Here is a 26,864-nt window from a genome sequence, read left to right on the forward strand (position 1 = left end):
TTTGCTAATGTTTTCAGGGGTTCTAGGACTGTTCTACAGACAGAGGATGAATAAATGAAGAGACTGGCAATGTATCTTGTGGCCTTGCTAAGCCTTGTCTCCCCAGGAACTAAGATTGCTGAGAACTTGCCTCCTGTCAAGATGAAGAAAAGACCTCCATTTGGGTATTAAGTGCTGTGCTTAAACTTGATGTAACTCTGGGGTAGATTCAATTGTGATCCAGGGGTGGGGAACTTTTGACCTTTTTGTGCTCTGTGATTGAACAAATGAAGGTACTTACGTTTGGAAACTAATCTCCATTTGAGAAGAGGGGTTTTGTGGTGGACTAAATGAAGGTACAGCCTAGGGGTGGAGTAGTATTTAGAACAGGGACTTTGTAATTGATTGAATGATTGGAAGGTCCTGGGGTGGGGTAGTCCTTGGAGATTATTTAATCACCCTTAGTAAATGCTGTATTTTGAATGATGTCATGTTTTGACCTTCTCTGTTCTTGCTTGGTCACTGAATAAAATGGAGAGCACCTATGCTGGTATTTTGAACCTTGGGAAGTTGCCTTTCCTTGGCATTACAATACATCCTGTCAGGTGATCTTCAGAAACTTCTTAACCTGGGATGATACTTCTATTGAATCAGTCAAGTAGTCAAAAGGTATGATATGTTATTTGTATGAAATCTAGGTGAGAAAAGTCCCTGATTGATATGGAAATCCTTGAAAATCATTGAATGAAAAAGAGACTGGCATAGGAAGTATCTTCATCTTGGTTAAGGAGACTTGGTCATGCCTTGTGGGGCATATATAAAACCAGTATGTTAGCTGGCAATTGACAGCTTAGTGATGGTAGCAGTACCAGCTAAGCCCCTGAGAAGGAATCTCTTGTAGGAGTGGAGGGGAGAGTACTTCAGTCTCCCCCTTTCCCACAAACTTTTGGTCAGAGAAGGATCCTGTGAGTTTTGAAGTGTCTTAGAGATTCTGAATTTCCCATTAGCATTGTAGCAGCATATCAGGAACAGGTGTTAGTAACTTTCTCGCCTTGTTGTTAAATGAAGAAAGGTAATGATCTCCAAAGAATATCAAAATTGCAGTCAAGCACTGCAAAGGAAAATCGTTTGGCGAGTATTTATATAAGGTGTCTAACATGTGCCAGTATGCAAAAAAAATGTTATAAAATATATCATTCGGGAAAATTATGATCAGAAATGGGGCAGCTAAATGGCACAATGCATAGAGTACTGGGCTTAGAAGACTCAAGTTCATGAGTTCAAATCTGACTTCAGACACTTACTAGCTGTGTGACTCTGGGCAAGTCACCAAACAATGTTTGCCTCAGTTTCCTCTTCTATAAAATGAGCTGGAGGAGGAAATGGCAAACCACTCCAGTGTTTTTGTCGAGAAAACCACAAAATAGGGTCATGGAAAGTTGAAGTGACTGAACAACAAAATGATCAGAAAAGAAGATACAGTCTTACAGACATACAGAAAACAAGGGATTGTTGGATGGGTAGCCCAAATATTAAGGAAGCTTCTGGTGCATTTCTTGAAGAGATTCTTCATTAGGTCTGGCATTGTCCCTACCTTACGCAGGTCCTGATAAGGCTGCCTCAAGAAAAAGAAGCTCCTCAAGAAGGAAAAAATAACAGCAAAAGAACAAAACTATCACATCATCATTGTCAGAATCCTGATATTACTTGTATTCCTAAAAAGGCTAAACCCCAATGAACATAGCTTAGAATCTCCCTATAATGTTTTAAACCAATTACTTTTAGAATGCATTGTGCACACTCTTTAAAACTTATATCACCTCTGGAGAAAAAAAAGATATTTCAGCTCTGTCTATGCAATATTACCCTTCAAACTTTCAAGAAATATTAGGATTAAAGGATATCCAAGAATTCAGAATAATGGTCTTATAATTTTCTTTTATTGCATATTTCTGAAGTAAATTTATTTTTGGCTGGTCTGAATTTTCTGACTTCAATTTAAAGGTGATTAATTATGTTACATTACTAAATGGCTCAATGCTGAATCTCCACTGCATCCTGTATCATTTAGATATAGCTTCAAGGTATGGCAGGGAAATATGATCATTAAATATTTTCCCCATTGCCCACTAAATACAATTCAAATTCCTTAGAGTACTATCCAAGGCCCTACACAACTTGCCTCAACCTACTTCACCAGTCTTATCTCAGTAGCCCTCTTTCACGTGCTATGAGCTGCCACCAAACTGGACTATTGACCTCTGAGACCTCCCATGTTTTCCCACAGCCGTGCCTTTGTTCTAACTGTATGCCATGCCTGGAATTCTTTATCCTTGTTCCTTCCCTCATATCCATTTTATTTATTTGTGCTTTTTTTTTTGAGGGGGGAAGGCAGGGCAATTGGGGTTAAGTGACTTGCCCAAGGTCACATGGCTAGTGTTAAGTGTCTGAAGCCTAATTTGAACTCAGGTCCTCCTGACTCCAGGGCCGGTGCTCTATTCACTGTACCACCTACCTGCCCCCTTCATCCATTTTTAAAAATCCTCCCCATCTTTTCATCCCTTCAAGACTCCTGTATGTTTAACTGGAAGTGATTTTGACCTCTGATCTCACAGCATTTCTTCTTCTCTTATGCATGTATAATATTCTAATTTATATTGTATTTATCTTCATACATGTCCACCTTTGTTAAGGAGAGGCACACATACCTACCCCCCTGCTTAGCATAGTGTGTTGATTTTCATGTCTTAGGTGTTTAGCAAATATTTGTCAGATGAATGATTTTCTGAGTGAAATCCTAGAGAAATTATAGGTTTCTAAAAACTGAGTTCCTAGACAATCCAGACTTCCCAAATGCACCTGAGAGAATATAAATGACTTTAGAGCAGTCACAGACCTGGGCACTTGCTTTGGAAGCTGTTTCTATCTGGGCTTTTAGAATGTTGCATTTTAGTTGATCAGGAACCGGCAAAGGCAGAATTGGAAACTGAAGACTTTTTTCAGAAACTTTCTTTTCTTCTACCTGTTAGGACCAAAAATGGAGGAAGGATTATGAGAGGGTGGCAAAAAAGAAGGAAAACATGAAATGACTCGTAATGTTTTTAGTAATAGGCAATTATAATGCTTAATTGTAAAATACAAGAAACATAACACAACCGACTATAGCTTGCATTTATATAATAATAATATATATAGCAATGATGATAAATTACGAAGGTGATAATAACTCCTAGCTATGCAGCATGCATTTTGTTGTTCTAGTCTTAGGATTTCATGAGACTACGGACACTCCCTTCCCTAATGCAGATCAGTCATATGTCTGCCATTTTTTCTTAGAGTTGCCTTGGGTACTAAGAGATTAAGGAGCAGTCCCAGAGTTCAGAGAAGAGAACCAGGGCATAGTGGTAATATGGAAGCCAAAGGAGAGAGTATCCAGGAAGATGGGTGGCAAACACTGTCAAAAACTGCAGAGAGATTAAATAGTGTGAGGCTGCGAAAAAATCTTTTGTCTTAGTAGTTGCAAGTTTATTAGTAATATTACAGAAAGCTCTTTCAGTAGAGCAGCAGGGTTGGAAGAGAGACTGGGAGGGATCATGGGATCATAGGTTTAGGGCTGGAAGGGACCTCGGAGGCCATCAATGCAACCCCCTCATTTTCCCAGATAAGGATGAGGCTAGAGATGTTAAGTGACTTGTCCAGGGTCACACAGTTACTGTTTGGACTGGGATTTGAATCTAGATATTGGTTAAGAAATTAATGGGAGTCCAGGTTCCAAATTCCCGGATCAAGGAGAGAATATTACAAGCAGTCAGGAAGAAACAATTTGAATACTGTGGAAACACAATCAGGATAACACAGGATCTGGAAGCTTCTACACTGAGGGACCGAAGGGCCTAGAATATGATATTTCAGAGGTCAAAGGAGCTGGGATTAAAATCAAGAGTCACCTACCCAGCAAAACTGAGTATCATGTTTCAGGGGGGGAGGGAAGTTGGAAGCACTCACTTTTGAAAAGGGACGGGATCAAAGTAGAGAATAGAACAAGTGGGAAGTGGGATAGGAGGAAAGGAAATACAGTCAATCTTTTACAATATATCTACTATGTTAATGTTTTGCATTAGCTACACATGTACAACCTACAATGAACTGCTTATCTTCCCAGTAAGGGTGAGTGACAAGGGAGGAAGAGAATGAATCTGGAACTCAAAGTTTTAAAATCAAATGTTTAAAATTATATATATACTATTATTAATACCATTTTACATGTAATTGGGAAATAAGATATACAGGCACTGGGGCATAGAAATCCACCATGCCCTACTGGAAAAGTCGAAGGGGATATGGGAGAAGATATGGGAGAGAGCAGATTGGAGGAGGGGATATCCTATGGGATTGCTATTTTGGGATAGTGGGTAGGGGAAAAATGGGGAGAAAATTTGTAACACAAAATCTGGTGGAAATTAATGATGTAAACCAGAAGTTAATAAAGCTTTTGAAAAATGAAAAAAAAATAAATTAATGGGAGGAGACCCTTTCTAGGTAGGAGTTTGGCTGTGGAATTAAGCAGGGATATAGGATAATAGCTTTATGAGATGACAAGGTCAGGTGAAAGTTCTTTTTTTTTTTCTCAAAGGGGTCACTCGGGAATATTTGCAGGTAACAGGGAGGATCAGATAGGGGAAGACTCAAGGAGGAAAGGAGGAAGAGAGGGAGAGAGAGACAGTGAGAAAAGGAATAGAGAGAGAGAGACAGAGAAAGAATCACGGGTGGTTTGAATTGTAAAAGATAGGAGGGGTAGGACTGAGGGAGCAGGTAGAGGGATTGGCAAAGAGAAGGGAATATAAAGAAGTACAAATAGGAAGGACAAGTAAAGATGTAGAAGGATTTTGAGACATGAACTAGGGTTCATATTGGTCCTCATAATTGGCCTTGATTTTGTCAGCAAAGTAGGAATCGTGGTTATCTGCTCAGAGGGACCTGATTCTGAACATACTCTACACTATCAACTCTTTTTCTTAAAATATGGTGCCCAGCACTGAACATAGGACTTCAGATGTGGTTCGGGAGAAGGAATTGATACTTAAGTCAATGGGCTGCAGGGATCTGTGGAATAAGCCCAGTCATGTCACTCCCAAAATATGCTCTGCCGTCATCCTCTAGAAATGCCCAGCGTTGGCTCCAGCATTCTTTCTTCTTGGCTGGAGTGGTGCCATTGTGTTTATCAGCATTCAGCTCCACCATTCAGACTGCAGAGAGGGCTTGGGGCTGGAATGTGCTCCCTTTTCACCTCTGCCTCTTAGCATTCTTAGTGTCTCTCAAAGGTCAGCCCCAATACCTCCTTCCACCTCCTCCAGGAGATGACACAATGGGAAGAAAAAAATGACTGCCCTTTTCCTTGGCCCTTCCACTTCACCTAGCTGGCCATTCTCCACCAAGGAATCAGGGTGGAAAGAACCCCCAGGGGAGCAGGGGTCCTCCTGGGTGTCCTTATCCTCCAGCCTTCATGCCAGCTCTCCCTTCTCCTTTCCTGACTGATCACTTCCCCCATCCCCACTAGTGTGGAAGGAGAACCAGGTCCCTCACACCCACTCCCTGCTTCTCACTTGGTGGGCTGCCTTGCTTTCCCCACCTGAAGAACAGATATGATTCCCAATTATCAACTGGATGAGCTGAGAGTCATCAATTACAATCCTTCCACTAAGATGGAGGACCAGCAGGTGTTGTAATCTGCATGCCACTGTGTCCTAAAATCATCCAGGCCTTATCATTAGTCCTGCTGCCACCTCCTACAGATCCTGACCTGCTGAAGCACCCTGAGGACTCTGGTGTCTTGCTATCTGTCCCCACCACTGAATTCAGGACTTTCGGGCCTTCTATTGACCTTCTAGCCTGCCCCCCCCAACTGTGTCATTTACCCCAGTGCGACCTTCCCAGAGACTCTCACCTTTTATATTTGGGTCAACACTTAGCAGTGTTTGGCATATAACAAATGCTCACTAGGCAGCTAATGAATAGAATGCTAGGCTCAGAGTCAGAAAGACCTGTCTATGAACTTGGCCTTGGACATTTACACTTAGCTGTGTGACCTTGGGCAAGTCATTTAACCTCTCTCTGCCTTAGTGTTATCATTTGTAAAATAGAGATAATAATGTCACCTATCCCTCAGGGTTGCTGTGGGGATCCAATGAGATGGTCCTTGTAAATCACTTAGTAGGTGCTATGTGCTAGCTATTATTACTAAGAGCAATAAATGTTCTTTCTATATCAAATTTCTTACCTTCTTAAGGAGGGGGACAGAGGTGGGAGAAAGGGAGGGATAGAATTAGAAACTCAAAAGTTTTAAAAAATGAATGCTAAAATTGTTTTAACATGTAATTGGAAAAATAACATATAAAAATGTAAATAATATTTTTTATCCATTCATTCTACAAGAAGCCTTTCCTGATGCCCAGTGAAATTAGTGCCTCCCCATTTCTTCTACCAAAATACTTTGCTTTATTTTGTATTTAATTGCAAATGTAAATAGTCCTCCCTCATAGAATGTGTACTCTTTGAGAGCAAGAACTACTTAATTTTGTCTTTGTATTCACAGTGCCTAGCAAACTTAATAAATGCTGGTTTGGGGGCAGCTATGTGGCACAGTGAATAGAGTACCAGCCCTGGAGTCAGGAGGACCTGAGTTCAAATCCAGCCTCAGACACTTGACACTTAGTAGCTGTGTGACCTTGGGCAAGTCACTTAACCCCAATTGCCTTGCTTTCCCCCTCCAAAAAAAAAAATAGACGCTGGTTCCTCTCAGAATCAGTGCTTTGGGAGTAGAATAACTTAAATTATATTGCTCAATTAGACTATATCCTTGCAAGAAAGCCTTTTGTGTTTTTATCTGGACTTGGAATTTCATTGGAATAGGAGATTCCTGAACAGGAAACTCCCTCTTTCACTACAGAGCAGCACCTGCTCTTATATTGTTGGACTGTTAGCTAGTACACTGAATGGTTAAGTGACTTAAACAGGATCACACAGACAGGAAGTGTCAGAGGTAGGGCTTGAACCTAGATCTTCCTAGTTCCAATATCTCTCTCTGTTATGATGTGCTACCTCTCACCAGAAGCTATATAGAAAGAAAATCTTTTTCATAAAATGTTTTCAACAGTGAAGGCTGTGTCATTTCATGTAGGGCTGAGGTTCAGTTGATGTCCAGTCATTTGGCTCTCTGTGACTCCATTTGGGGTTTTCTCAGCAAAGATACTGGAGTTATTTGCCATTTCCTTCTCCAGCTAATTTTACAGAGGAGAAAACTGAGGCAAACAGGGTTAAGTGACTTGCCCAGGGTCACACAGCTAGTGAATATCTGAGGTCCGATTTGAATTCACAAAGATGAGCCTTCCTGAGTTCAGTCCTATCCACTACACCAGGGTAGGCTTAAATAAAGCTACCATTTATCACTTTCATGCATCCATCTCCAGAGTCAAGAAGCATATGTTCAACTACAGAAGTTGGTTCTTGTGCTCTATGGACAGACAGAACCTCCCCGGTGTAAGTTGCACTTGAGTCAGGAGGTTTCCTTGTAAGATCCTGTTCCCCACTCATAGAGGAAAGAAAAACAATCCAGTTCTGGAATAGAACATTTTCTTCTTTCCATTCTTCAGGCAGTGGCTAAATAAAAGAAGACCAGCAGCAGCCTAGGAGTGATTAATCAGCGACAGGCTGACCAAAGCAGAGATCACTGATTGTCCTCTCAAGCCAAGCCTTAATGTACAAAGCAATTATTAACTGCGAGAGTCACTTAGGCAACTATTAATGTGTAAACCTGTTTCACCCAACCAGAAAGGTTGGCAATTAGAGCAAAGTAAGGGAGTGAACAGGTAGCAGAGACCGTGAATGCATAACTGAGCAGGGAGGTGTATGTGCTCATGAATGTTTGGGGTGTTATCTGAAGAAAGGCTGAATCAAGTGTTTTAAACAGGAGACACAGAGAGAAAGTTAGAGAGAGGTCTTGAGATTTGGAGTAGGAAGGGACTTTAGAAGTCATCCAATTTCTAATTTTAGAGATGAGGCAGACCTGAGTTGAAATTTGGCCTCAGATACTTACTAGCTGTGTGGCTCTGGGCAAGTCACTTAACCTCTGCTCACCTGTTTCTTCAACTATAATATGGGGATTAATAATAACACCTACCTCTCAGGGTTGTGAGGACTGAATGAAATAATATTTATAAAGTATTTAGTGTAGCACCAGCACATAGTAGGAGCTTAATAAATGCTTTTCTCCTTCCCTCTCCTGATCACACTGGAAACAGCATAGTTGAGACTAGAATTCAGGTCTCTATGTTTTTTTTTTAATGCTTTATTAACTTCTGATTTACATCATTCATTTCTGCCAGATTTTGAGTTACAAATTTTCTCCCCGTTTTTCCCCCATCCATCCCCCCAAAACAGCAGTCCTACAGGATATCCCCACCTCCAATCTGCTCTCTCCCATATTATCTCCCATACCCGTTTCAACTTTTCCAGTGGATCTCTATGCCTCAGTGCCTGTATATCTTTTTTCTTAATTACATGTAAGATGGTATTAATAATAGTATACACACACACACACACACACACACACACACACATATATATATATATATATATTTGAATATTTGATTTTAAAACTTTCAATTCCAGATTCATTCCCTTCCCCCCCCCCCGCCACCCACCCCCACTGGGGAGACAAGCAGTTCAGTATAGGTTGTACATGTGCGGCTAATGCAAAACAATAACGTAGTAGATGTATTGTAAAAGACTGACTATATTTCCCTCCCTCCTATCCCACCTCCCACTTTTTCTATTCACTACTTTGATCCTGTCCCTTTTCAAAAGTGGGTGCTTCCAACTTCCCTCCCCCCCAGCCTGCCCTCCCTTCCATCACCCCCCCTCACATCTCCTTCCCCCCATTCTCCTGGAGGGTGAGATCCCCTATTGAGTGTGTATTTCCCTCCCTCCTCAAGCCAGATTCAATAGGAATAAGGTTAACCTATTCCCTTTTGCCTTCCTATTCTTCCCCTCCATTGTAACCATTTTCCCTTGCCTCTTCTGTATGAAATAGTTTGCCCCAATCTGTCTTTCCCCATCTCCTCTCATTATATTCCTCTCACCTCTTAATTTCACCTTTTAAGTATCATCCCTTCCTGTTAAATTGGTCCCGTGCCCTCTATCTATGTATACCTGTAAAAGTATATACACACATTCACATATGTATTCATGTGCCCGCATACCCTCATATAAAGACATATATATATATATATATATATATATATATATATATATATATATATATATATATATATATATATATATATATATATACATATTTCTAATCCCTTCAATTACTGAGAAAAGTTTCATAAGTTACAATTATTGTTTTTCCATGTAGGAATGTTAATAGTTCAACTTTGGCCAGGTGGCTCAGCGAGCAAGAGCACCGGCTCCAGTGCCGGGATGACCCAGATCAAATCCGGGCCCAGACACCCAGCACCACACCCAGAAACAACTGGCCGCCCAACCCCGAGCAAGTCACCCAACCCCGAGTGCTTCAAAATAAAAAAATAGTTCAACTTTGATAAGTTCCTTATGATTTCTTTTCCCTGTTTACCTTCTCATGCTTCTCTTGCTTCTTGTATCTAAATGTCAAATTTTCTATTCAACTCTGGTTTTTTCAGCAAGAATGCTTGAAAATCCTCTATTCCACTGAATGACCATATTTTCCCCTGAAACATGATACTCAGTTTGGCTGGGTAGGTGACTCTTGGTTTTAATCCCAGCTCCTTTGCCCTCCGGAATATAACATTCCAGGCCCTTCAATCCCTCAGTGTAGAAGCTGCCAGACCCTGGGTTATCCTGATTGTGTTTCCACAATATTCAAATTGTTTCTTCCTGGCTGCTTGTAATATTCTCTCCTTAATCTGGGAATTCCGGAACCTGGCTATAATATTCCTAGGAGTTTTCTTTTTGGGATCTTTTTCAGGAGGTGATCGGTGGATTCTTTCAACCTCTATTTTGCCCTCTCGTTCTAAAACATCAGGGCAGTTTTCTTTGAGAACTTCCTGGAGGATGCTTTCCAGGCTCTTACTTTGGTCATGGCTCTCAGGCAGGCCAATAATTTTTAAATTATCTCTCCTGGATCTATTTTCCAGGTCAGTGGTTTTTCCCATGAGATATTTCACATTGCCTTCTATTCTTTCATTTGTTTGGATCTGTTTAACAGCATCTTGATTTCTCATAAAGTCATTAGCTTCCATTTGCTCCAATCTAATTCTGAAGCAATGATTCTCCTCAGTGAGCTTTTGAGATTCTTTTTTCCATCTGGCAAATTCGACTTTTTAAGGCATTCTTCTCCTCATTGCCTTTTTGAGCCAGACTGTTTTTTAAGGTATTATTTTCTTCAGTTAGGCTGTTGACTCCCGTTTCATAATTTTCTTGCATTGTTCTCATTTCTCTTCCCAATTTTTCCTCCACTTCTCTTATCTGCTTCTTAAGGTCCTCTATGGCCTGTATTTTCCTTTGAAGCTTTTGGTGCAGGAGTTCTGACTTCACTGTTTTCCTTCTGTTCCATGCCTTGCTCCTTCTTATCCCCAAAATAGGAGTGTATTGTTGGAATCTTCTGTCTGCTTTGTTTCCTTTGCCTACTCATTTTGCCACTCAATTATTTGATTTTGGGGCTTTTTGCCACAGTAGGACTCTGCCACCAGACAGGGGAGTTTTTGTCCCAAACGCTGGGGTTTTCTCAGCTGCCGGAGATATTAGATGGGTGCCCTCTCTGAGGTCTCCACACACTCTGGCAAGCTGGACACACACCCCAGGACCTCCACCCTAGACTGCAATCCAGATCCAAGCAGGTTAAAGCAAGAGCGATTACCCCTCAGACTGGTGCTTGGTCCCCCTACACTCTGCAGGCCAGGAGCTGAAGCTGCCACGTGTTGCTGGCAGGCTGTGCTGGTGTCTCAGAGGTTTCTCGCCCCAGGGGTAAAAGCCACGCACTCCCACTTACTGGGTCCCAAAGTCCAGACTGCACTGGCCTCTCACCTTGTCCTTTGCATCTATGTATTGATAAATCTGGAAATGGCCACAGCTGCTGCTGATCTGGAATCCCTCTGGCTGGAGGCTGGTCAGGCCTGCCCTGGGGCTAAAGCCTTGGCGTGGTGCTGGGCTCGGCTCCCAGAGCGCTGCGCTGGCTGATTCCTGCCGGCCTGCCGGGTTGTCCTCAGTGAGAGGTTAGCTTCTCTGTGTCATTTTGTGGGTTCTGCAGCTCCAAAGTTTGTTTAGAGTCCCCTTTTTACATGGATTGGGGAAGGTGGAAGCTGGAGCTGCGGGAAGGTCATGATTCTACTCCCAGGTCTCTATGTTTTTATGAGGAAACTGGCCGTTTCAGGAGTAGAAGATCATTCATGTAGCAAGCACTCAGGGCTAATAGTGCTGAATTACGAACCAACTGACTTTCCTCACTGTGGCCGGTAGTACATATATATATATATATATATATACATACACATACATATACATATATATACATATATACATATACATATGTACAATATATGATATATAATACAATATATTATATATTATTATTCCAGTTTTGCACATGAGGAAACTGAGACTCAGATAAATTAAGCAACTTCTTCCCTGCTGTGAAACTAGGGCTTGATATCATAGACACTGTGAGCCAGGAAATTCACTAAGCCTTACTGGTTATAAGTTCTACACTTTTCAGGTCCCTCAATTTGCTGTTCTTTACTGTTCTTCTTCAACTCCATCCCCACTCTAGCACAGCAATGCTGAAACTGAATTGGATAGAATATTGGGCTGAATATAATCATTTGAAATTAAATGGTGGGGGGTAGGTGGCACAGTGAATACAGCACTGCTCCTGGAGTCAGGAGGACCTGAGTTCAAATCTGGCCTCAGACACTTAACACTTTCTAGCCATGTGACCTTGGGCAAGTCACTTAACCCCAATTGTACTTCCCTCTCCCCTCCAAAATTAAAAAAAAAAAAAAAACGAAATAGGGGTAGACATAAGTTCTACATGGAAACATTCCCCCAGTGGAATGGGCACATCAGAACAATTTGTCCTTGGCCATGGAGGTGACTGAAGCAGGTATTGTGGAAGCACATAGAGTTTGGTCAGACATAGAAGATGCCAAGGTCATTGGCTGAATCCCTGGCCATTGCCAGTCATCTCTACTTTTGTCTTGCCACTGGACTATGATGATTCAGGAAGAGAGAGTGAGGCTGACAAGTTTGTACAGCAACTCTTCACTTAAATCCAATTCATGCACAAGTCAAGATATTACCCATGATGTCATTGGTCCCCTTCGAAAACAAAGGATGACCAACAGAAACAGCAACAACATGGGTGCAAATACCCTCCTAAGTGTGAGATGAGCACGAGCATGGCGAGGCAACAATTCATCTATAAAAGAGCTGCAAGCACATCGAGAGTGTGACACGGAAGTCAAAAAAGCTAATGTGACCTTTTACTCTTGAGAGAGATATATTGAGAGGTAACCAGGACAAGGGAGAGGGCAGTCCAAGTGTATTCTGTCCTGAGTCGACCCCATGGGGATCATTGTGTTCAGGGCAGGGTGCCACATTTTAGGAGGTATATTGATAAGCTGGAGATAAGCCGGAGTCAAGAGTAGGGCAACAAGAATGCTAAAGTGCTTTGGGTACATATCTTAAGTAGACTGGTTGAAAGGATTAGGGACATTTGGCATGGAGAGGACAAGGCAGACCTGATAAACCTCTCCAAATAATTGAAGGTCTGTTCTACAGGAGAGGTGTTAAACTTGGCCCCTGACGTCAGAAATAAGAACAAAGCGTAGATACTGCAGAAATAAAAAATGAGGCTTGATGTTAGGAAAAACATTTCCTAACAATTAGGGTTGTATCAAAGTAGGATAAATTATTTCAAGAGGTAGTGGTTCCTCCTCACTAGAAAAGGCTGGATCATCATTTGTTAGGTATGTCGTAAAGGAAATTCCTATTTAGTTATAAGTTGGACAAGATGGCCTCTGCGGCCCCTTTCTGAGAGTCTGTGATTCTGTAAGGGAATTCACATGCTTTACCACCTACCTGATAAATGGTGATCCAGTCTTTTCTGGAAGATACTGAACAGTGGGTGTAAGTAAACTTCAGCATAGTATCAACTAAACAACTGCACAATGTAAAGAATGTAATATATATTACATATTATTTTTATTATATTGTCACTAATTATTCCTATCGTATGGTATATATATACATAAAGGATCTCATCAAGAGGTCTCCGATTGTTAAGGGAAGTAGGGCAAACCCACATCAAAATCAAAGGTCACCGTTGGGTAGCTTCTATCTCTGACTGCTACTCACATAAAGTTAAAAGAGACTTTAATATAAGAAGGCCCTCAGCACATTGTGTGGAACCCCTGTGGATGACTTAGTGGGGGCATGGAAAAGTGTCACATGGGATGCATAGGTGTGAACAAGTTGAGATCAGTACCTTTGAATGCAGTATACATACAGATTAGATGAAAACGAAGTCACAGCAATAGCTGAATACTGCTCTCATCAGTGTTAACAACTTGCAGATCACCTGTTATGGGTATTTTGCATATTGATATGTATATTTTATTAACATGTAATTTAAAGTTTATTATATAATATTATTTAATTAATAATATGAATATATTCATTAACATGTATACTTATTAATTCTCTTCTGAAAGAACACCTTTGAGGCCAATGACACTGAATATGTTGTTCAGAATGTTCTTCCTCCCTCACTCCCACCTTCTGGATTCCTTTTTTTTTTTTTTGAAGGGGGAAGGCGAGGCAATTGGGGTTGCCTAAGGTCACACAACTAGTGAGTGTCAAGTGTCTGAAGCCAGTTTGAAATCAGGTCCTCCTGACTACTCACTGCACCACCTACCTGCCCCCTGGCTTTCTTTAAGACCCATTTTGAATTCTACAGTTGTCCCTTTCACATCATGACTTTCCCCATCACAGTTTCAAGATATCACAGGTCGGCATAAGAAATTAAATGGGAATTTTGGGGGAGTTTTGCAGAAGCCACAGACAACACATGAAGGCCAGCAGATGATGCAGAGCCTATGAGTAAATACTTAACCCAAATTTTACAATAAGGCACTGTAAATGACCCATAAAAGAAAAAGAAAAAATCAGATTTCTTGCCTGGCACAAAGGAACGTCAAAAAATTTTACGCAAATTTTCCACATTTCAGGGGTGCTGCGCTCCTAAGCCCACAATGTGGGAAGGATAACTGTACTTTCTGAAAAGAGGTATTTCCTGGTTCCCCTCCCCTCCACCCACAAGTGTCTTCCCTATGAGATTACCTCCCATTTGTACTGTATTATTTATGTGTACATAGTTGTTTGCATGCCTTCTCTCCCACTAGAATGGCAGCTCCTTGCAGGCAGGGATCACATTTTTCACTTTATCTGTATCCTCAGTATCTAGCACAAAACTTGGTATATAAAATAAGCACTTAATAAATGCATCTTGACTGTATAGCCTATATTGAATTTCTTGTCTTCCCAATGGGGGTGGATAAGGAGGGAAGAAAGGGGAGAATCTGGAGCTCAAAGTGCTAAAAACAAATTTTAAATAAAAAAAATTATGCTACAAGCAACAGGGAAATAAGATATACAGGCAATGGGGTATAGAAATCTATCTTGCCCTACAAGAAAGTAAGAGGGGGATAGAAGGGAACTCAGACTGAGGGAAGGGGTAATCAGCATGCTTGCCATCTTCAAGTGGGGGGAGGGAAGAGATGGGGAGAAAATTTGGAACTCAGAATCTTGTGGAAATGAATGTCGAAAGAGTATGTAGCCAGTCTGGGATTTCCAAGTCACTGATGAGGCTGGATATATATCTCCAGATGACATTCCCAGGTTTAACGAGAGGTGAGGCCTTGGAGAGTAGAGTGAATTAAAATGGACTATTTGTTTGGCAGAGAATGGTGGGACTGGTGCCAGAAGAACTAGGGAACCCTGAGAAATGTAGGGAATTATGGAGTTTCCATGACTTTCACTCAGATGGATTTCCTCTTCCCAATTATGGTCACCATGGAAGGTCTTAGCTGATCAGTTACTCTCAGTGGGAATGGCTCAATTCATAGCAGAAGCCCTAAAGTCTACCATCACTTGGATAAACCTTCTTCCTCCTAGATTGGGAGAAGAAAGCATGTGCAGAAGCTAGTGTTTGGATATATTAACCCTGACTGACTCCTCTCTCACCAAAATCAAGTGGGGTAAAGAATTTCTCCTTGGGTCTGGAAGCTATGGAAGGATAAGAGACTGTAACATCACACAGTGGCTTAGCTGTTCATTTCCTCTGGACATACTTGGTTAAGGCCCAGTCTTAACAAATTATGGCACATGAATAAAATAGAATATGATTGTACTTCAAGAAACGACAAAGGGATGGTTTCAGAGAAACCTAGAGAGTTTTGTATGAACTGATGCAGAGTAAAGTGAGCAGAACCAGGAGAACAATTTATGTAGTAACAACAATATTGTAAAGACAAACCACTTTAGGGGCGGATAGGTGGCACAGTGAATAGAGCACTAACCCTGGACTCAGGAGGACCTGAGTTGAAAACTAAAATAAATAAATTCTGCAAAAAAATTTTTAAAGAGTTAAAATAAATTTTAACAATTCATAACATGAGCAACTGAGGGCAATCTATCTTAATCATTTTCCTTTCCTCTCAGTACCTACCTTAATGTTTTGTATGTAATAAATGTTCAATAAATATTGTAAAATAAATAAATAAATGCATGTTGACTGACTAAATAATTGTTTGTAAGGCACCATATTTAGTATTTCCTGCCCTTTGTCAGGCCAATCATGGTGAATTTGCATAATCTTGGAGAGTTTATGCACTTCCCAAAGGGGACAAATCTGAGGAATTGTAGCAGGTGTTCATTGATTCTTGGTTCACTGTCACAGACATTTGTAAACACTGAGGTAAATTATATTCTTTAGGAACTCAATAGTTCCCTGGTCAAATGTATGGTGCAAGATTGATGTTCACAGAGCTATTAGAAGGCATGTATGTGCACACACACACACCAGGGTGCTCAGATTGTGTGGTGATGAAAGTTAAAATGTCACTCAAACAAACGACCACAAAATAGTTAAGGAAGTCTAGGACCAAACTATTGGCAAATTTCTAACCTACCATGGAGGTGTTACACAGTCAGGATGCCATTTTTAGGTTTTCAAAATGCCTGTTTAGAATCAGGCATAGAATAGAGTTTTCCACTTATATCTTGAGTAGTTTATGTACCCTTTAAGGATTCTTAACCTGGGGTCTGTGAAATTGTTTTTTTTTTTAAAGAATTTGATAAACTAGGGGCGGCCAGGTAGCACAGCAAGTAAGAGCACCGGCTCCAGTGTTGAGAAGACCTGGAGATTGAATCCTGGGCTCAGACACTTAGCACCCACCCAGAAACACCTGGCCGTGTAACCTTGAGCAAGTTACTTAATCCCGATTGCTTAGGGGTGGCCAGGTGGCTCAGCAAGTAAGAGCACCGGCTCCAGTGTCGGGATGACCTGGATCAAAATCCGGGCTCAGAATACTCAGCACCACACCCAGAAATAATAATAACTGGCCGTGTAACCTTGAGCAAGTTACTTAACCCCAATTGCTTAAAAAAAAAAAAGAATTTGATAAACTGTATTTCAATATAATTTGATTTTTTTTTTTAATTTGGTTTGTCTTATTTTGTGCATTTAAAAGCATGTTCTTCAGAAAGGGTGTGTATGCTTCACCAGATTGCCAAAGAAGTCCATGCTCCACAAAAATGTTAACAAATCTTGCTTTAAAGACCGAGTCCTTTGGCAAGCATTTCCAGGGCTCTAGGATGACAGCTAGAGGTGGTTGAAGGCGTGGTGGTTACATGGAAGCACAAAACTTCACTGTTTATGAGTAAAATTAAGGGACAAATGAAGTCCCATTTCTGGTTTTTTACCAAGATGTGTTCATGGCTGAGGGATCAATCTGTATATGCAGTTGAAGTGATGGTAGGATATCTCAGTCCCCTTTATCTCAAAAAACATTTTTGAGTTCTCTGGACTCTAAGAGCAACTGAATTTGTGCTTTAGGGTTTTCCGGGGTCAAAGCTCTGGGCAAGTCATTTAATCCTGTTTGCCTCATTTTCCTCATCTGTAAAATGAGCTGGAGAAGGAAATGGCAAACCACTCCAGTATCTTTGCCAAGAAAACTCCAATGGGTTCACCAAGAATCGGACATGACTGAAATGATTCAACACCACCACCACCACCACCACCACCAATATCAGTGAGCTTAGGGAAATTCAGTAGATGAGATCTTACAAGACTGGAAACAAAGAAAGTTTAAAAAAGGAGAAACAAAAGTTCCTTCCTGAACTTGAAGCTTCATGAGAGCAGGGATAATATCTTATCTTAACTCTATTTACCTTAGCACCTATTGCAGTATACCTCTATCTCCCCTCCCCCCACACACGCAGTAGGCACTTAAATGTCTATTGATGATGGACTGAACTGAACAAACTGGGGTCAGCACAAAGGAATCTAAATTACATAGCAGACAGACTGACATTAATTCAACAAATTCATCTAAAGATCACACATTGAACACATACTGCTGTGTTAGGCACTCTGGGAGAGACAAAGGGGAACGAGGTGCATTTTTTACCCTCTTGAAAGTTTCTCAGGTCAGTAATCAGTCCCCACACTCACTGGGCAGTCAACTTGGCCACAAGAGAGTTTGACGAAAACAAGTGTCCAAGTTTCCAGGACTGTTGGTTGGTTTTTAAAGAGGTTTTTTAAGGGGTTTTTCTGTTTTGTTTTTTTTTTTTTTTAGCTTTTTATTAATCCGATTTTATCTAGAAGATTATTCATTGGTAACTTCAATGAAACTGTTTTTATATACTCTATACTCTTTGGAATATTGTTGCAGTCTGCACACAGGACCATGAACGTAAGAGAAACTGTGATTTCCACCTTTTTCTCTGTCATTCCGCTCCTCATCTGTTAGACATTCACAGAATGCCTACAGAGAGCTAGTTCTTGGTAAACATGAGTACACATCAGGTTTTTTTTTTTTTTATGTACAAGGCTCTGCGTGGAATGGGTAGAAAAGAATTAGCTGATATGGAAATGTTTTACATGATTGCACATGTATAAACTATATCAGTTTGCTCATCTCAGGGAGAGGAGGAAAGGGAGAATCTGGAACTCAAAACTTTTTTTTAAATTAAAAAAAATTGTTTTAACATGTAATTGAAGAAAAATAAAATATTAAAAACAAAGTAACTGTAAACATTATTTAAAAAAAAGAAGAGAATTACTTGAAATCCCAACAAGTAAATGATCACCATTTGGACAATGTTTTGCAGTTTTCAAAGTGTCTTCCTTTTATAACAACTCATGAGATAGGCGCTATGTTGTTTTTTTGTTTGTTTTCTTTTTTGTTTTTTTGCTTTTTGGAGGGGGGAAAGCAGGGCAATTTGGGTTAAGTGATTTGCCCAAGGTCACACAGTAAGTGTTAAGTGTCTGAGTTCAAATTTGAACTCAGGTTCTCCTGACTCCAGGGCCAGTGCTCTATTCACAGCACCACCTAGCTGCCCCCAGGGGCTAAGTTTTAATACCCACATCTTATACAGAAGGTTCACAAAGAGCTGCCCACTAGAAAACTAGGACTCCAACCCAGGTCTCCCACCTCCCCAGACACCTCCCTCCCTCCCTCTGTCTGATTGGGAAGGAATAGTTTCTACTAGAAGTTTGGAACAGCAACCAAGTGTCCCCCAGCCGAGAAAAGTAAATGATCAGATTGGCTTGATCGAATGAAGCTGTGCTTGGTTGTACCTTGTTTATGTTGATGTGAAGAGCAGGCCATGGGGAAGCCACCTTCGAGGTCTCCATTTCCATCTTCTTCAGGTGGGCAGCAGCTTCGTTGTAAAGAATGGGAGGCCCTGGGCTCAGTTCTAAAGAGAAAAAAAATATTCATAGAATAAAGCAATTTGAAAGAAAAATCAGGTTTTTAAATTTAATTTAAATTTTAATTTAACTAATTGACGAATTTAACTCATTCAAACGAACCATTAGGACAAGCTTAGTAAATCATTTGTTGTTCACTTGTTTTGATCATGTCCGATTCTCCATTCACCCCATTTGGGGTTTTCTTAGCAAAGATACTGGAGTGCTTTGCCTTTTCTTTCTCTAGCTCATTTTGGAGAGGAGGTAACTGAAGCAAACATTGTGAAGTAACTTGCCCAGCATTACACAGCTAGTAAATGTCTGAGGTAGGATTTGAACTCAGGACTTCCTGAGTCCAAACCTGGCATTCTTTCCACCGCACTACCCACCTGCCTCTAGGAAATCACATGGGTCAATTTCCTTAGCGGCAGCCATGAATGCCGTTCAGCAGACCTTCTTTTGAAATGAGCTTTTACTTATTTACATATATTTTGAATTTATGTCTCCATACATTTTGTTTACTCCCCCAAAAAGGTAAATTTCTTGAGGGCAGGGACTATTTCATTTTTGTCTTTTTATTACCGATGCCTGACCCATAGTGCATACATAATAAATGCTTGTTTAGGGGCAGCTAGGTGGTGCAGTGAAAAAAGCACCGGACCTGGAGTCAGGAGGACCTGAGTTCAAATATGGTCTCAGACACTTAACACTTACTAGCTGTGTGTCCCTGGATAAGTGGCTTAACCCCAATTGCCTTGCCTTCCCCCCTTAAAAAAAATGCTTGTTGAATGAATAAAGAAAGAAAAAAAGAAAAAAAAAGCATTTATTATATGCCTGTGTGCTGGGCCCTATGCCACCTATTTTTACAAATATTATCTCTTATGATCTTCACAACAACCCTGGGAGGTAGGTGCTTTTATGATAACCATTTTACAGTTGAGGAAACTGAGGCAGACAAAATTAATTGCTTAGGGGCATACACTTAGGAAGTGCCTGAAGTTGAATTGTTCTATATAATTTGTCACCAAACTGCTTCTATGAATAAATGACTTAATGAATCACACGAATAACTGCTTGGCCCTGCCAGACTAATTTTATTATTGACCTAAGCAAAGCATAACTGGGAAGATAAATATGAAGACTTAAAATCATACAAGTTCCAAAACCAAACATGGATTGTTATGTTAACACTGTTACTTACATTTATTCAAGGATAACTAAATGGAGCTCTCAAAGAACATAGAAACAGTGTAAACTCAGGGTATCCCCAAATTCCCATGTATGGCCCATGGGTATATTTTTATTACCAGTGGGTTCATGAGGTACTCACTGACAAAGTCCTTGCTGGCATCCAACGGCACATCATTGCCTGGTTACCAACTTCCCTGACCCACAATTCCAATCTCTTAATGAAGAAGGGGACCTCTAGGCAGCGTTTAGATGATTCTTTTTAACCCTAGATTTCTCTTGGTGGGACACTGGGAATTCTAGAATGAACTAGATCTCCTCACAATTCCCCAAAGTGAGTAAAAATATTGAAGAGATCCTAAGTCTCTTGATAGAGGAACTGGAGAGGCACAATGGGAGAGGGATAAAAAGCATAAGACTGAGATTGATTTTGGCCATTGGGAAGGTGGAGTAGTATAGTGGGTGGAGTGCTGGCCTCAGGGGTCAGAAAGGTCTGAGATCAAATCCAGTAGCAGACACTATTTATATAAATAGTACTTGCCCCGGGCAAGTCATTTAACCCTGTTTGCCTCAGTTTCTTCATCTATAAAGTGGGGATAATAACACTGCCTGTTACAAGGCTGTTGTGAGGATCAAATGAGATAATATCTGTAAAACACTTTGCAAATCTGAAAGCGCTATATAAATTATTAATATTTCAGAATCATAGACTTTTTAAGCAGGAAAAGATCTTAAAAGCCATCTCATCCAATTCTCTTGTTTTAGAGATGAGGGTACAGAGGCTTTACTTAGATGAAATGATTTGGCCAAAGACCCCCCCCACCCACCCAGCTAGTCAGTTGTAGAATCAGAACTGGACCCTAGGTCTCTTCACTCCGACCCCAGGCTGCTCCTTCTGTGAGTTAGAAAAATTGCCAAGCAAAGAAAGGGTAAGTATTCAGGGTAAATAGATGCAGGAAAAGGGTCAATAGGATGAAAACACAGAATATGATTAGTCCACAATAATCAGTTTTCAGGGTTTCCTTAATTTCTTGGAAAATTCTATGCTTAAAAGTGAAAAAAAAATCTTCAGTTAATTCCCAATTACCTGCAGAGGGAAAATGTTTTTTTTTTTTTCAGGATTCATTAGTAAGTTTTGCTTTCAAGTATTTGGTGAAATCTTTCCCTATTCCACCTAATTAACTCCTTTGTTTCAGTCCCACACGGCCAATGGCATGGAGAGCCTTAAAGTCGAACACTGTAAAAATGTCTGCACAAGCCAGAGAGACAGTACATTGACTGATAGAAAGGAGCAGAGAGGAAATGTTCTCTTTAGGCAGAGGGGATGCCATTCATCACCAGCATAGAGTGTCAAGCAGGGGAGTGTCTCTGAACAGGATTGGAGGAAAGATATGGAAAGCTCAACAATTTCCCCAGCTCCTTTGGAGACAAGTTTTTTGTTTTGTTTTGTTTTGTTTTATGCTTTTTGGAGGGGCAATTGGGGTTAAGTGACTTGCCCAAGGTCACATGGCTAGTAAGTATTAAGTGTCTGAGGCCTGATTTGAACTCAGGTCCTCCTGACTCCAGGGCTGGCTCTATTCGCTGCACCACCTAGCCGCCCCATGGAACCAAGTTTTGATAGCTGTGGCTTCATTACTTTGTTTAAAATGAACTACTCAAACACTGGACTCATTTGCACTCAAATATAAGTCACTTGTTTTAATATAGCACTTTAAAGTTTAAAAGGGGCAGCTAGATGGTAAAGTGGATGGAGTGCTGGGCCTGGAGGCAGGACACAAGTTCAAATCTGGCCTCAGACACCCTGGCCAAGCCACAGTTTGCCTCAATTTCCCCCTCTGTAAAGTGAGATGGAGAAGGAAATGGTAAACTATGCCAGTATCTTTGCTGAGAAAACCCCAAACGGGATCACAAAGTCAGACCTTACATAGTTTATCTCATTTGAGTCTCACAACTACCCAATGAAATAGGCATCATTATTATCCCTGTTTAACAGATAAGGAAACTGAAACTAAGAAAGGTTAAGTGATTTCCCCAGGATCACACAGCTAGTAAATGCCTGAGGTAGGATTCAAACTCCTGCCTTCCTTACATCTCCTTCAACACTATCTTCTATCTCCAGAGCAAGTACAGAAAGAACATTCCTAAATTAGATAGAAAGGGCAGTTAGGTGGAGCAGTGATAGGGTGCTGGGCCTGGAGTCAGGAAGACCTCAGTTCAAATCTGATCTCCAATTAGTATTAGCTGTGTGACCCTGGGCAAGTCACTTAACTCTGTCTCAGTTTCCTCACCTGTAAAATGAGCTGGAGAAGGAAATGACAAACCACTCCAGTATCTTTGCCAAGAAAACCCCAAATGGGGTCATGAAGAGTCAGACAAGACTGAAATGACTCAACAACAACAAAGTTAAATGGAAATGGCTTGAGGATTGTCCTCTGTTCATGTGGATAATAGAGAGTTGTACTGATTCTGCTATGCTTTATATATCCTAAAGACAAACTCAATGACATGCAAAATCACACCTTTTCCAGCATCAGAGGCAGGGAGAGAACCCAACGAATTCTCTGCATGTATGGGTGTGTGTGCGTCTTAATTTGTAGAAAATTCCTTGTGTGAAATGACTTCCATTCATGTAAATCAGCAATGTGATAACAGGGGTAACAGAAATTGTAGGAGGAAGTTGGTAGCATATTGCATAGAGTACTGGGCCTGTAATCAGGAAAGCCTGAATTCAAATCCAGCCTCAGACATTTAAATGACTCTAGACAAATCATTTAACCTTGGCATGCCTCAGTTTCCTCTACTGTAAAATGAAGATAATAGTATCACCTACCTTACAGAGTTTTTGTGAGTAGCAGATGAGATAAAATTTGTAAATGCACTTAGCACATTATAGGCATACCGTAGATGCTATCTAAACGCTTCTTTCCTTCCTTTCCATTATATAATCTTAAAGATTTTCCTGGAAGTGAGAGATCAAGTGACTTGTGTGTGATTGCATAGCTATTTTTCAGAAGTGGGATTTGAACCCAGGGTATCCCATCTTGTCCTTTAAATCCTGGACCACACTGTCTCTGTAGTATAATCTACATTCTTAATAACAAGGCTAAAGTAACTGAGCCTATGGCCCATGAACACTCTTCTAGAACCTGACTGCCATGCCCAGTACAATGACCCACAGAGAAATTTGTCTATTGCATCAGCTCGTTAGAAACACTAGTGTGAGAATGTGGTATGGAAGTTGGCAGTCTTTAGCACCAAGACAGACTTCCCTGAGGGGATCCAGTAAGTTCTGTACACTGTAGCCATTTATTGAGGCCAACAATGGCACACTGTGTCCCAGTAGGTCAAGAAATACAAGCCCCAGCAAAGAATTGAGAACATGTTCTTCTGTAACCTGAGGAACATGGAATCTCCATCCCACTCCAATCGTTATTCCACTGTTGGGTCTGCAGCACAAGAGGGAGCTCCTGCTAGTCTAAGAGAATTTTATGCTTAGATTTCAAACCCATCATTGTTTTTCTGTAACTAAAGACCCACTGTCATCAAATAAAACAATTAAATCTAACCATCAAACAGTCCCAAGAATGCTGGATTTGGCATGAGAGGATCTATGTTTGAATCATAACTCTCCTACTTGCTACCAGTGTGACCTTGCCTCAGGTCTCTCCGGTCCAAGCCATTCTCCACTCAGCCACTAAAGTGATTTTCCTAAAACACAGGTCTGATTTTCCACCTCTCCCCACCCCTACCCCCAACTCAATGAACTCCAGTGGCTCCATATTGCCTCCTGGGTCAAATACAAAATGCATTGACATCCAAAGTCCTTCATGACCTAGCTTCTCCTGCCTTTCTGATCTGCAAGTAAGGCATAATTTACTTGCCAATTTGTCCTCCTTGATCCAGTGACACTGGCCTCCTGATTGTTCCACTGACAAGACACTCCATCTCTTGGCTCTGGGAATTTTCTCTGGCTGTTGCCGGCCCACGTGTGAAATCTTCACCTTAATCTACTGGCTTATTTGGCTTCCTTCAAGTGCCAATTAAAATCTCATCTTCTATAGAAAGCCTTTCCCAATCTCCCTTAATTCTAACGTCTCCTTTCTCTTAATTATGTCTTACTTTACCTACATGTAGCTTGTTTATACATATTTTTCTTCCCCTGTTAGACTGTAAGCTCCTTGAGGGCAGGGACTGTCTTTTGTCTCTTTCTGTAGCCCCAGAACTTAGCACAGTGCCTGGAACATGGTAGGCACTTAATACTTGTTTCTCAACTATTGAGCAAGTCACATAACCTCCAGACTTCAATTTCCTTGTGTGTAAAATGAGGAAATTGAACTATATGACCTCTAACATCCTTTCAGTTCTACATCTATGACTAGGAATCCTTACATCCAGACTAGCTCATTACAGATGACGCCCTCTGCACTTGAGGCAGTCTACCTTGGGGAAGGAATGGAAAGTACCACACATAAAGTACCACACACAAAAATCTCCAGTCATAAAGGAGAGAGAATTGGACACCTGGAGGGTCAAGTCTAATGAACTTACTGCTGGGGGTTGGGATGCCAGAAGTCATTTCTTTGCTTTCAAGAGTAATTGGTATTCCATAATTGGAGTGGTGTTGGTGCTGGTGTTGGTGCTGATGGTGGTGCTGATGGTGATGATGATGGTGATGTCTTCCTGGCGCTTTGGTGCTAAATGGGGTTCCCCCATTTTCTTCGATGTTGAATAGGAGCAAATTAGAATTGTTGAGCACTGGTGAGGGCAAAGGATAACTACAGGAAATAAAAAACAGTTAGAACTTAGACAAACAAAACCCCTCAACATTCTGGTCGTTGTTTTCTCCCCAACTGAGTAACTGCTTTTTCTCATTCTCTAAGTAGAGAGGGGCTGTAGGAAAGAAGTGGCTTTTTTTTTAGGATAATGTATCATTCTTCAAGTTGTGATAGTGGTTCCCAATCATTCCAAGTATGAGGATCCATGTATGTGTGTGTGTGTGTGTGTGTGATATAGAGACATGTATAGACATGTGTGTATGTATATATATACATATACATTCATTTTCATATATTTTATATATGTTTATTCATATTAGAGACAGACAGATAGATAAACATTCATAGATCCCTACATGATAGTAATTGTATCAATTAAGGAAATATGTAATGGCAAAAGGCTACTATAAATTCAATAATGCTTTGAAATGAATTAATATTTTATTAATCACAAAAGTGAGAAGGTATGGGATATAGTAGACAGAGAGTCAGCTTGGAGTCTGAAGACCTGTGTTCAATTTCAACCTTTGACATGTACTGGCTAGGTGAACCTCTCAGTTTCTCAGGCAACTCTCTAAAACAGAGGTGGAAAACACATGGTCCAGGTCTGAGGCCCACAGCACTCCCCAAGTACAGAAAGAAACTGAGCAAAATGTAATTGGGAAATATTTAACCAAATAAATAAAATTACAATAAAACATGGATAATGTTAATATATATGGTTTTCTAAGCTGATACACATCAATAGGGATCCATATGTACAGTTGAGTGTATCCTTCTATCCCCATTTCTATTTGAGTTTGGTACACTGCTCTACGCCAACAAAATCAAGGTACTGGTGTTGTTCAGTTGATTCAGCCATGTTCGATTCTTTGGGGCCCCATTTGAGGTTTTCTTGGCAAAGATACTGGAGTGGTTTGCCATTTCCTTCACCATCTCATTTACAAATGAGAAAACTGAGGCAAACAGGGTTAAGTGACTTGCCCAGGGGCACATGGCTAGGTAAGTGTCTGAGGACAGATTTGAACTCAGAAATATTAGCATTCTTGACTCCAGGTCCAGCACTCTATCCTTTTCCCCCACTAACTGCCCTATTTTGCTTAAATTAAATAAAGATCAAGAGGCAGCATGGTCTATGGAAAGAAAGTCAGCCTTAGAGTCAAGAGAACCTGGATGTGAGTTCAACTTCTGACACATACTGGTTATGTGACTCTGGGCCAGTCACTTGATAATAATAGCTAGCATTTATATTTTAATATTAATTTTTATTTATTAACATTTTAAGGTTTACAAAGCACTTTACAAATATTTTTTTATTTTCACAACAATCTTGGGAAATAGGTACTATTATGACCCCCATTTTATAGATAAGGAAACTGAAGCAAACATAAATGACTTGCCCAGGTCTGGATTTGAACTGGATTGGAACTCAGGTCTTCCTGACATCAGGTCCAGTGCTCTAACCTCTCATGGCACCAGGGAACTCCTTAAGACTATAAGTTGCAAAATAGTTATTTATTTTGGTCTGTGTTTTCTTTTATAATGTGACTAATATGGAAATGTGTTTTACATGATTACACATATATAAACTATATCAAACTGCTTGTCTTCTTAATGAGGATGGGAGAGAGAGAGGGAAAGAATTTGGAACTCAATTTTTTAAATGAGTTGAAATTTATTTTTACATGTGATTGGGGGAAAATAAAATATTAAATTAAAAAGATTCCTTCCAACTCAAAAAACCCCCCAAAACCAAACAGTTAACAGAGATCTACATTGATAGAGGAAGCTTCTTCACCAAGTAGCTTCCTATAGTGACTAAGTCATAGATTTAGAAAGAAAAAAAGGAAAGAAGGAAACAAAAAAGAGAAAGGAGAGAAAAAAGAAAGGAAGGAAAAAAGAGAAAGGAAGGC

The 26,864-nt window shown here is 40.5% G+C and overlaps 1 protein-coding gene across 1 annotated transcript in view; it reads right to left on the reverse strand.

The window, feature by feature from the left end:
* The window catches only part of EPB41L4B (erythrocyte membrane protein band 4.1 like 4B), a 248,062-nt gene that overhangs the window by 41,539 nt on the left and 179,659 nt on the right, over nucleotides 1–26,864 (reverse strand). Inside the window, exons 16-18 of the mRNA XM_069095377.1 lie at nucleotides 24,725–24,951; nucleotides 18,878–18,996; nucleotides 2,876–3,001 (exon numbers count right to left, since the gene is read on the reverse strand). Of these exons, the coding sequence (XP_068951478.1) occupies nucleotides 2,876–3,001; nucleotides 18,878–18,996; nucleotides 24,725–24,951 (472 nt within the window). The remainder of the gene's footprint in view (nucleotides 1–2,875; nucleotides 3,002–18,877; nucleotides 18,997–24,724; nucleotides 24,952–26,864) is intronic.

This window comes from Petaurus breviceps, unplaced genomic scaffold (assembly GCF_028583685.1).
Source record: "Petaurus breviceps papuanus isolate PSGF00001 unplaced genomic scaffold, PetGlider_PUasm1.0 226, whole genome shotgun sequence".
Classification (NCBI taxonomy): Eukaryota; Metazoa; Chordata; class Mammalia; order Diprotodontia; family Petauridae; genus Petaurus; species Petaurus breviceps.